The following is an 11,894-nucleotide window of genomic DNA, read 5'->3' as shown; positions in this document are numbered from 1 at the left end:
TCAAGTGGCCTGAAAATCAAAGCATACCAAAAATGGAAGTTCTGATGTATCCACAAAGTTTTGAAATACATATCTATACCATGGTACCTTCTTTTCTCCATAATGGGAATGTTCATAAAGAACAAGACCAATATTTCCCATTACCCCACTAAAAGTCGTGGTTAGCCAATCCAAAGGCATGTCAACATAAACAATAGCATCCATGTGGCACGAGAATATGCTTGGATATTTGTCTGAGGACATTATCTGTTCCGAAAAGCAAACAGAGTTTAAAGAAGAGAACAGTTTTCCGAGAGCGTAACTCAAGGAAAACTGTGAGCTTTGAGGAACAGATAATGTCCAAGGACAAAATATCCGAGCATATTATTATCCTTCCAATATTTTTTGCAATACACACAGTTTTGAAACTTGGGAATATCACGTGATAGGTTTAGACCAACTGCACATGAGCAAAAATTTTTGATGGATTAGAATGTCCTGATATCCTGGGAAATGATACATTGATCTGCTATGGCTTCAATATCATGGTCACTTGGCCACACTTGAGTATGGTAGATACCCAATCACACCTTGTTTGATATGCTTCAGTGGCCAACAGGCATTATCAAGTTGGTTTGGTCTTACCAAAATACAACCATGTCTTGACCAAACTCGCCTGATAAGCTGCCAAAGCATACCAAAAAGGTATGATAAGGTATTAACACATTTAATTTTAAAACAGTTAGTTATAAGGATACTGAACAGGCCAAAACAAGTTGAAGTGATTCATTTAAAAGTATATCTTTAATGGGCTCAGCTGGACTTTACAAACAACGCATTGCACTTTTTTTGACAACTAAACAAAAATTGGAATCTAAATGAATGGACAGGAGAAAACTCCAAACTATTCACACAAAACAATTATAATGTACTAAGTCCTTTATGAATAGTAACGATACAAACAAATATAAAATGCCCTGTTTCTGCACAAAGACTTCTTTATAAAAGCAATTATTGCATGTACAGAATAATCTAAGTTCTAAGTCAAACAAAACAGGATATATGATCATGTCCTTTGTGCCAAAGGATGGAATAACAAACTAAGGTGGACATTTATGTTGGATCTAGGGTAAAATTTTATCGGCCTCCTGTCTGCTCCTGATATACTTCAATAACATCATCATCTTCCATTTCAAGCTAAAAACGAAAAGCAAATTTATTGATTTATTAACAGAAGCCAAGGTGCAGTGGTCTCATGGTTAGTGCACTCAACTCAGGATTGAGCCAGGTTTAACGTTATTCCTCAAAATTGCATTATGCATCCCTACTGCGCACAATTTTTGCGTCATTAGCGTGCACGTACACAACATATACAAAATGGTGGCTCTTGACTTGCGAGAGACAAATCATTGTTTTCTCGAAAATGAGTACTGGGTCCTATTGATTTTTTTATTTAGTTTGAGTGCAGAAATCACCTTCTTTCTATGCAGTGAATATGGACAAATTTCTATTGTAGAGTAAAAAATTATCACGGAAAATGAGAGCATAGCTAGCACTCGAAAAAGATAATATGTGGCCCCAGAACACTGCGTACTTGGAACATATTGTATCCCTGTCAACTAAATATGAGTGCCCTTATCATGAAACTTACATCAAATTGCTCCTTAACATTTATGCAATACATCCAATGTTGTATTTCTTGCTTAACCTTCTCTCTATTTTTCTGCTCTCTTAATGCATGAGGTGAATGGTTCAAATATAAATGTTTCTGAAAGCGGATAATCTCAGGAATTATGGGGTTTATTGTGGTCCTTTTGCTCCTAAAAGAATATGGGGACCCCCCTTTTTTATTTCAAATTTTAAGTTCTCTTGATATAAGTAGCCAACAGGCAAAGTTTGAAAGAAAATCTATTGTGAGTTTTATTTCGATGGAATTACCTTAAGGCCTGGCCAGGTAATGTGTTCTTGGGCAAGACACTTTAATCTCACCCAGGTGTACATGTATATATGAGAACCCACTGGGGGATAACCCTCCAGTGGTTTAGCATCCCATCCAGGGGTGAGTAAAAAATGATACTCCTGTAGCTGCTTCATGCTACATAGGAACCAGAGATAAGCACTTGTCTGATAGGCCACTTGGCTTGTATACAGACTTCACCTTGACCAAACAGAAGCCAAGATGAACATGCCCTGTTTGTTTTACATTGGAATTTAGACATATAAATTTTGATATACTTAATAAGTATTTTGTCAAGCCAATTACCAAACTCCAGAATTACTGAGTAGAAACAGAAAAAAAAAAAAACATGCATTGCAGTAACTAATCCAGTAAGACTTGACAAAACAACATTCTCGGCAAACTACCGACTTTTCCAGGTGGAAGGTTACTAAGACTTCCCCACATTCCAATGAGCAATGTCAGCGAGTCAAGGTCAGGGTGGACAAAAACACAAAAGGTACAAAAATTTCTACCCAACCTCGTTCTGGTGCTGTTGTTGGAATGCACTGTAATAGAATGTAGGAAACCTCTATTGATAACCAGCAGCCAATAATGATCCCTTGAGTTTTCTGTCATTATCGCAAATGTTGAAAAGTGACTGAATTTTGGCACGTGGCTATCATTTTAGTAGAGGAAATTATTCTGAGGTATTTTCCACTTCTTTGTGGTCAGGAAAATGAATCAAAAGGCATCAATACAGACGCAAAAAAAGGTACTAGCGAGTCATTTTCCTGATACTTACGTCTTTTGGCGTCTGTTCATCATTTATTCTTTGTCCATCAAAGAGAAAGCGAAGTGAATTAAGAGGAACACCCTAATATGTAACAAAAAAAAAAAAACCCAAACAATTAGAGAAACATAACATGGCTTTCTAAATTTTTGGACTGTGGGCAACAACGATGGGTACATTCTATTTGTACATGTTTCTTCTTTGCAGAGGTTTCATTAAGGGCCAGGTACAGCAGAAATTGACCAGCTATGAGGATGACTTTGCCAGCCTAGTTTGACCATCCAGAGGAAAGTTTTTCTTATAAAGAAGTTCAGTTCAAAACGTTTTGCCCGCCTGTGCAACCCAGTTCCCCTTCTGCTCAAAAAGTTAATGAAACCTTTGTCTTTGGCCAAGATAGCTGCTTTTGGAACCACCCATCTCAATCATGCCCCTTAATACTTGAATTAACACTTCTACTGTATTAGTGAAAAGCAATCATGATGGCAAATAATGAACTAATTGCTCAAAGAAATAATTTATAATTATCTGGGAAAAGTTACAAATGATTCAGCTAAGTGAAATCTCTATTTTGCTTTAAAGTGGCCCTATGATCAAATTCTTGATATCCTTTTTTACATTTTTGTACACAACAGGTCTATCCTAGATATCTCGCCAAATTTCAATCTATTATGAACATTTGAACTCACGTTTTTTGGACCTTTGTTTCTGAGAATTTACAGTAAGGCTGCCATTAATTTTCCTGGTTCCATCTTGGTTGAGAATTGGAGTATATTACATCATTTACTAAAAAATACCACATCGGTTGAAAGTACAATAACAGTACAGCAACTCGCATAAAGAATAACAAAAACTTTGGCCCTTATATTTGTGCAGTTTTCTACACTAGTTGTTATTATAATTTCAATCTGTACGGTATTTTTGTGAAAATTACATCATTTTCTCAAATTCTCAACCACGACTTGGAACCAGGAAATTAATCACAGCCGTAAATTTTCAGAAATAAAGGTCCAAAAAAACACGAGGTCTAATATTCACAGTAGACTGAAATTTGGCAAGATATCTAGGAAAGACCTATTGTGTACAAAAATGAAAAATAATAATTTGAGAATTTGATCATAGGGGCACTTTAACAGAGCTGAATGCAAACTTAAAACCTTGCAAGATGAACATGTGACTTCTATGAAATCAATAAATACAGTGAAACCTCTATTAAGTTGACACCCTCCAGACCTTCCCAAGTGTGCACTTAATGGAGGGTGTCTGCATAAAGGTTTATAGCAATTGCACAATGTGCGTTACCAGAAAATATCCATACTCCCCCCACAGAAGGGATTGGAATTTCCTGGGGGGTGGGGGGTTCTCTAAGACCAAAAATTTTAAAGAAATGTATCACATTTAATTGGAATTTCCAGAGGGGTTGGGGGGGGGGGGTCTTGGAAAAAATCCCTTCTGTGGGGGAAGTATGGATATTTTCTGGAACTACACAATGGTTGTTAATAATTAACATTCAACAGTTCCTCTGTACTTTAATAAAGTTCCAGGTTGTTAACGAAGCTATCCAGAGTTCAAGTTCATCAGCTTTCATTACCAACTTTAATTTATTTGTAATAATGCCCTTTCCATACAGCAACAATAATATGGGTACATTTAATAACTATTTCAAGGATGTAATCCAATGCCACATTGCCAATTCAGTCCGGTGTCCACTTAATGGAGTTTTTTTTAACAATAGAAATTAGCCAAATACAATTTATTTTAGTGTCTGCACCTGCTTTATAGAGGTGTCTGCTGAAAAATGGTTCGTTATATAGGGAAATAAAACATGTTAATTTCGGGACCAGGGTAAGTGTTCGCTTAATAGAGGGTGTGCGCTAAATTGGGGGTCTGCTTAAAGTGCCTATGAAGTAAAAAATAATTGCTGCTTATTTGAAAGACTTTTCAAAGTAAAGAAGAATGGCGTTTTCCTCTTAAGAAGATCTTTTTTCGTTTTAGAGATATTTAAGTTTTTGTAAGGAAAGTGATGATGTCATAGGTGGTTCCACTAAAACAGCACAACACTCAATCGAGAATAACTCTAGAAATATTAAAGCAGTGTTCTTTAAACTTGGCACCAGAAATGTGCATCACAAAAGAAACACAATGACACCTGTCATGCCATTGCCATGACAACAGTTATGCCGCTGGTTCTGTTTTAATTACGACTAAAATTTCCAGATTTTATCTTAAACAAGAATCTTCCACTCCCACCAATCTAATGGGGAGACTTAAGACAATATGGGAACCATGTGTGTTCCGAGCAAGACCCTCTGTCCCACTTTAAAAGGTTGCAAATAGGAATATTTGGTTTCTCTTAGAAAGAGACTGGAGCCAAGAGTGTTGCCATGGCAACAACATAGTTGGTGTCATTCTGTTTCCTTTAGTGGTATTGGATGAAGTTGCATTTTCATTGCAAAGTGAAACTGTCTCAGAATCACCTTGTTAACATGCAAATGACAACTATTAAATTTAATTTAATACAATCTTTTCAATACCGTGACAATAGCTTCCATTCCAGATCTTGCGAGTTTTATTAATGCATGCCACCCACCTCCCCCCCTCCAAAAAAGAAAACTGAACAAATGAGCCCAATATAAATTGCTATCAAAACCTGACTAATGGTTGATTCAAAATTGTTTTGCACAGTTAAATATGACAGGCCTTTAGCCAAGTAGGTCCAGTGTGCTACAAAGTCAGTCTCGAGGTCTGGTTTAAAAGGGACCCTGTAAGGAAGAACATGGTTTGAAGCGTTTCTTCAGACAATAGAAAGTTGAGTAGCAGTGACGAAATCACAGTATAAAGTCTTTAAAACAGAATAAATTACACAGGGTTCTTCTTTATAACACATTTAAATGCAAGGAGGAACTTTTAGTTTCACTTGACTTAAATCAGGAAAAGAACATTTCAAAAAATCAACTCGGTCCAAATTTCAGTACACACAGCTAACAAGGATTTCTCTCAAGTGAATGAAAGCATAAAATCTCTGCTTAAAATCACTTGTAAGAAATCCTTGTTACCTGTCTCCTGTTCGTTTTAGAACAACTACAGGAATAAACCACAACAACAGGTGACGTATATCTGAAAATGTCAAATCACAATTATACCTGGCGATCGCAGTAGGCCTGTTTCAGTTTTTTAAGTTGTGTGGTTTTCTTGATTTTGAAATGTACTTCTGTATTGTCCTGTGTAGCGAGAAGAGAAAATCGATGAGTTAATACAAGATGGTTCGAAAACAATTGTAAAACAGAAAACCGGGCAAATCGGAAGATCCGACAAAAGCACGTGCAGCTTTTCCCGCCATTAACATAACACCCGCACAGAAAGTCAACAAAACAGCAGCGAAATGGATACTTCTCGAAGAAAATCGAAAGAATATTGGCCACAAACCGCGAATTACCAGCTCCCTTTTGAGAAAATGGCAGGATTTCGAAAGTGGAACTGTCTCTGTGAAGAAGTTGAAGTAAAGGGTTTGAAATTCTATTCTAAGCTGTTTGCCCTGCTGACTCGGCTGTCTAGAGCGTTTCTGTTCGTATGTTGCACAAGTTTACTCTAACTAAACATATTTCACGATTTTCCGAAAGCATCATAAAGAAACTCTTATTGGCAAGGTTTAAATGGTCTTTCCTTTTGACGGTGTGAAAATACAATACCGAGATTTGGACGCTAACACCCTAACGATGAGATCAATGGATCTTACCTGACCCATCACTTTCAAGTTGATGTGCTCCGACTCAGGTTTTACCTCCTAAAAAGAAAATCATTTTATGCAACTCATAAAAGCCTTAAGTAATTCACAGAACAGAGCAAAAAATATACTTCAACAAGGAATTTGGTAATTTACCTTATTTTCCTCCGACATTTTGACTTTCCCTTCGCGATTGGAAATTGTACTGATCTTGCAATGCCTTCTGGGATACTAACTTCCGATTCGCAAAGGTTCATGGGAAGTATTTTCTTGGTCAGCGGTTATCATTAGCAATGGCGGACAAGGCCAGCTTTCGCGTTCTGACTGAAGATGAAAGGAGAAAACTTGAAGACAACAGCAAGGTTGTGTCAGATTTCAAACAGAATAAGTTAGAAAAGGAAGCGCAAAAGAATTGGGATTTATTTTATAAGAGAAACACGACAAACTTTTTCAAAGACAGACACTGGACTACTGCAGAATTTAAGGAGTTGTTGTTTTACAACTGTGAAGTAAGTAATACTATATGGACCGCCATATGGACCAATGAGGGAAAATTTAAAGAATTTAAAAGCAGTTGTCAGATGACTCATTTCAAGGGTGTAGGCAAAACACACAGCCAGTAATAGTCATGCCCTCATTCTCTACCACAGTCGTTTTGGTCAGCAACCATTGCAGCAGGGGGGAGGGGGCTGTGGGGCATCATGGGGACAATCTTGGGACAAGGATAGTTGGATAGTGAGTTTACGCGAACCACAACGATGGCAACAAGAAGGTCTACAAAGAAAAGGTTTGATGTGCAGAATAGTTGCTTTGGGAATGCATTTTTAAATTCTGCAAATCCTGAGTTTTCTGGAGAACTTGAGCCATAGTGGCAAATTAGTGATATTTCTTTTTGGAACTAGACCATCTCTTTACACTTTGAGTTGAGGATAGTTCTAACACTGGTAGATGCACTGAATACCATGACAGTAGATCTACAGATACCTGAAATTTTCAAGAACATAACAGAGTATGTTGTCCTTGTTGTCACTGCTGCAGTGGGTATCCAGTATTGCGATAGCTATAGATCACTGTTTTTCTCTGATTAGTACTCATAGACATATTAGCACTGTATAGCCAAGCTGAAATGAAAAGCTCTCATGAAAACAAAAAACAAAACAAAAACTGTACACCGTGTGAAATATATTACCATTCACATCAGAGGCTAATCTGAAGGTTGGGTCATTGCAGTGGTTATGATCCACACTCAATAGCAATGTTTTCAGTGACTGTCCTACGCTCCCGGCCACACCCAGGTCCCATATGCTGGAGACATTGTCTGGGGTGCTATGAACCTTTAAGCTAACACTGAGGTTAAAGATTTTTCATGAGACCTTTTCAACTGGCCATCTGAACAAATCTTTTATTATTTTCAATGAAGCCAGATTCATGTAAAGTTTTACTGGAGGCTGGATGTGGTGTGGGAAATCTTTTCTTTCCACTGCTTGAGGAAATCCCAAATCTATTTATTCATGCCTGTGATTTCTCAAAAAGAGCTGTCCAGTTTGTGAAGGTAAGATTTTTTTTTTTATAAAAACTATGCAAATGATGTATATAACCTAAAAACTTTTTCAGAATAAAGTTGACTTGATGTTAAATCACTTGTTTAGTTTAGTTATGAAAATTTGCCTTTCTTGCACCATTACGCCAACAGCTCATGATAGTTCAGTGTTTCTGTTGAACCATAGAAGTACACCTTTTAGTGGACTCAACTCAACTCAAAGATGACTGATCTTACAAGTTTTTCCTCTTTTATTTCATGGCTGTGTAGGAAAATCCTGCTTTCAGTGAAGGAAAGGTGAATGCATTCCAGTGTAATTTAACAGTCGACACTTTGGAGTCCCATGTACCGCAATGTAGCGTGGACATTGCAACTTTGGTGTTTGTTCTCTCTGCTATTCATCCTGATAAAATGCTGGCTGTTCTTCAAAATATTATTCAGGTGAAAAACCCTTTGAATTCTTGCTCTTACTGAGTTATTATTTTTTTATTTTCTAAGTGTTTACATTTATAATCACCTCCTCTATAAAGACAATGTTCTTGATGCTTCTAAGGGCAGTTTGACTGTGTTGCAAGGGAGTTTAGCAAGGTTAGTGCACTGGGTGTGGCAAGCTTGAGCAAAGTGAGCTTGCAGTGAGTGAGGTGAATGCAGTGAGCTTGTAGTGAGATAGTGAGCATGAGTGAGTGCCAACCTCACAGTAAGCTTGAGGTGAATGCTGTGAGTGAGATGAGCAAGGTGAGCTCATAGTGAGGGAGGTGAGCATGATGAGGGAGGTGTGAGTGTTGAGCAAAGTGGCTATGGCTAGCTGGAGATGAGCCAGAGGTGGGTGAGAGGAGCTTACTATGAGCTGGTGGTGATTTGGGGAAGCAACCAATGAGCTGAAGGTGAGCGAGGTCAGCTCACACCAAGTGAGATGAACTCACTTGGCTTGCAGTGAGTGTGGGGAGTTTGTGGTGAGCATTGTCAGTGAGGTGAGCTCATGGTTAGCAAGGTTAGCAGGGTGAAATAAGTGAATGTAGTAAGCATTATAAACTGGAGATGAACAATGAGCTAAGAGTGAGTCAGTTCACAGTGAACAATGTGAGTGCAGTGAGCTATAGGTTAGCAAAGTGAGCTTGTGGTGAACTCATGGTGTGCGAGGTGAGCATGCTGAGCTCCTGGTGAGCAAGGTGACTTTGCAGTGAGTGAAGTGAGCTTCCGTGGAGAGAGGGGAGTGAAGATGAGGTTGCAGTGAACGCAGTAAGCTCTTAGTGAACTTGGTGAGCAAGGTTTGTGAGTATAAGGTTGCAGTGAGTGAGGTGAGATCACAGTGAGTGAGGTGAGTGACAAGTGAATGAAGCTGTAATAGTTCACTTCCAACCAATAGACTGATCCACTCAGAGATCTTTGTATGAAGTGTAAAATAACTATTCAATAACTTTTTTAGTTTGTTCATATCAGGTTCTCAAGCCAGGTGGGATACTGTTTTTCCGTGATTATGGACTGTATGACCACGCAATGCTGAGATTCAATCCTGCAAATAAACTTTCAGATAACTTTTATGTTCGACAAGATGGCACCAGAGCTTATTACTTTTCAAAAGGTGAGCAACTTGTTTTCCTGTGTCGCATCCACCCAAAATGGCGTGTTCTTTGTACTGCTTTTCATCCATTCCTGATAATACTATCGTCTGGTAAAAAAATAGACAGACATGTTTTTTCAGAATCACAACTAGCACAGGAGTCTTGAATGAAATTTAAACTGTCCAAAAGCATACTTAGGTTGAAAGGCACTTATGGAAATTTGATGGTTCAGGGCAGTGGAGTGATTGGCCTGGATAAAAGAAAAAGACATGCTTGAGTTCTATTTTTCAAGATCTTCCAGTAGCTCCTTTGATTGTTCTGTTCCCAAACTCAACATGAAGTATGGATAAATAAATAGCTGTTGTACATCCAAGTAGTATATTTGCAGCATCAGTCCTTTTTTCAGGGTGACTTTTATAGCTGGTGGGATTTTTGAAATGTTTCAGTGCCTGAGCCACAAGCACAATCAATAAAGCCACAAGGGAATTGACTTCTCTCAGTCTCCCGTCTCCTCGTGTCTTTGCTACTCCCATGCATTAGATATTCTGGTGCAGGAAACTAAGTGGCCATGAGGGAATTGACTACTTTCCGTTCTCCTCATGGCTTCCCTGCTCTTTGCTGTGCTGCTTAACATAACTTAATGTAGTTCTGGTGTTTTGGAGGAAAGAAAATCCAGTTTGGGAAACTGTGTTCGAGGCTGTGCATTAAAATATTGCTTTAATTTATGTTGTTGTTTTGTTTTCATTTTGCAGATATTGTTGAGAAACTCTTTCATCAAGCTGGATTTCAAACACTGGCCAATGAATATGCACACAGGAGAACAGTAAATAAAAAGGAAGGCATTGATGTTCCAAGGATATTTGTGCAAGCTAAATTGATAAAACCTGAAAAGACCTCCTGACTGTAGCCTTCTCAATTCTCCGAGGGATATTTGAGCACTGCTGAGCACTGCTATGGTTGAAAGAATTGCTGGTTCATTTCATGCAACTGGGTTGAAAACAAAAATGAATAAAAAGAGTTCAAGGCACAGTAAATACAGTCGTTAGATGAATGACGATGCCCTGGCTTGTGACCAGATAAATTAAATTACAATAATTATTTCCTGAGGAAGCCACATCACCATTATGCAGGTCCTCTATACTGGTTCAAATTGGAACTTGGAAATGTTCCAGTTTTGTGGAGGGAGTGAGTCTGGAGTACTCAGAGAAAAACCTTGGAGCAAGGAGAGAACCAATAGCAAACTCAACTCATATATTATGGTGCTGGGCTCACCTGGAATCAAACCCTGGCGACATTTGTGGGAGGCGATCGCTCTCACCACTGCACAATCCTTGCTCCTCACTAGTGTAAGTTTTATTGTAATTCAGCCATGGAATGGTGACCCTGTACACCCTAGAATGAGACTGACAAGACTGCTCCAGAGGATATTACATAAACAATTATAAAGGCAGCAAGACTTTCACAGCTTGTAGAACTGGTGGTGTCTTCAAACTGACAATAGTGAACTTCCCCTCAAAGTTTTCAACGTGAGATATGGAGGGGAAAAAATAATGTAAACAGTATCTTTACAAGAGGAACATCACTTTATCTTGCCTGTTCCGTTAGCCTGAATAGAGTAAATGAAATGTGTACATTTATCACACAAATATTCCATTTAAAATATTGTTTTTGACCAACCCATTCAATTGTTTTTGTTGCTTTTACAAACTTTGTAGACAAATTTCAGTGGAGATTCAAAATTTTCCTCCAGAGACAGTGGAATGGGAGAAAATGGTGAGGTTCTCCATCTGGTTTTAAGTGAGAAAAGCAAAATGAGAATTTTTCTTTCTTCTTTTCTCCTGGAAGAGAGCCAGGCTAGTTGGTCTTAAGTTCCCTCTCATTTGAACACCATCATATGATCATCCCCAAGTCACTTCCTTCAGTCCCTTGCCTGTTCCTGGCTTGGTTACAATAAAATGGGTGAAGTACCAGTAAGCTTGTGAGCTCAACCTGTTATTAAAGTCAGAAAGAAGAACTGGAGTGAGACTTTTCTTGTACATTAATTTTTTAATTTTTAACACAATCTGACATATTTAAGTGCATGGAACAAAGTAAGTAATGTGGTGACTGGCGACATATAAGACCATGGGAATTCCAGCAACAGGTTACCTATCAGAATTGGTCAAGGAAATAAAATTTATTTTCCATGTTCTGCATTCTGTTTTATGTTTTCTGTCTTGAGTCTTTTACTTGAGGCATTGTTTTACAATAACATGGGTAATTTTATCTGGTACATTGACAAAGATTTGACCCTGCTTTGATCGTTAAAAAAAAATGTAAAATTGAGGGAAAAATATATGTCTTACCTGGTTTTCCTTCAGACA

The 11,894-nt window shown here is 38.1% G+C and overlaps 2 protein-coding genes across 2 annotated transcripts; one reads left to right on the top strand and one right to left on the bottom strand.

The window, feature by feature from the left end:
• Positions 1–764: 764 nt before the first annotated feature.
• Positions 765–6,680, bottom strand: LOC110060643 (small ubiquitin-related modifier 1-B-like). Its single transcript, XM_020767431.2, has 5 exons — positions 6,586–6,680; positions 6,442–6,489; positions 5,849–5,926; positions 2,721–2,792; positions 765–1,176 (listed from the first exon to the last, which is right to left on the bottom strand). Exons 1-5 carry the CDS (start codon positions 6,601–6,603, stop codon positions 1,117–1,119), a joined length of 276 nt encoding a protein of 91 aa, XP_020623090.1. The 5' UTR covers positions 6,604–6,680; the 3' UTR covers positions 765–1,116.
• A 26-nt stretch (positions 6,681–6,706) lies between these two features.
• On the top strand, positions 6,707–11,726 carry LOC110060641 (tRNA N(3)-cytidine methyltransferase METTL6-like). Its single transcript, XM_089284146.1, has 5 exons — positions 6,707–6,938; positions 7,850–7,981; positions 8,240–8,410; positions 9,410–9,551; positions 10,284–11,726. Exons 1-5 carry the CDS (start codon positions 6,723–6,725, stop codon positions 10,430–10,432), a joined length of 810 nt encoding a protein of 269 aa, XP_089140272.1. The 5' UTR covers positions 6,707–6,722; the 3' UTR covers positions 10,433–11,726.
• The last annotated feature ends 168 nt before the right edge of the window (positions 11,727–11,894 follow it).

Source organism: Orbicella faveolata, unplaced genomic scaffold (genome assembly GCF_042242905.1).
Source record: "Orbicella faveolata isolate gen_17 unplaced genomic scaffold, um_ofav_v1 contig_13, whole genome shotgun sequence".
In the NCBI taxonomy this organism is placed as follows: domain Eukaryota; kingdom Metazoa; phylum Cnidaria; class Anthozoa; order Scleractinia; family Merulinidae; genus Orbicella; species Orbicella faveolata.
This window is presented reverse-complemented; position numbering and strand designations above follow the sequence as displayed.

Excerpts from the sequence above, each read along its gene's own strand:
- LOC110060643 (XM_020767431.2), bottom strand. Across the intron at positions 2,793-5,848 it reads AGGCCTACTGCGATCGCCAG|GGTGTTCCTCTTAATTCACT; the intron begins GTATAATTGTGA and ends GTTACATATTAG. Across the intron at positions 1,177-2,720 it reads ATGAACAGACGCCAAAAGAC|CTTGAAATGGAAGATGATGA; the intron begins GTAAGTATCAGG and ends TTTCGTTTTTAG.
- LOC110060641 (XM_089284146.1), top strand. The coding sequence starts at position 6,723 with ATGGCGGACAAGGCCAGCTTTCGCGTTCTGACTGAAGATGAAAGGAGA. Across the intron at positions 8,411-9,409 it reads TTCTTCAAAATATTATTCAG|GTTCTCAAGCCAGGTGGGAT; the intron begins GTGAAAAACCCT and ends TGTTCATATCAG. Across the intron at positions 9,552-10,283 it reads AGCTTATTACTTTTCAAAAG|ATATTGTTGAGAAACTCTTT; the intron begins GTGAGCAACTTG and ends TTCATTTTGCAG.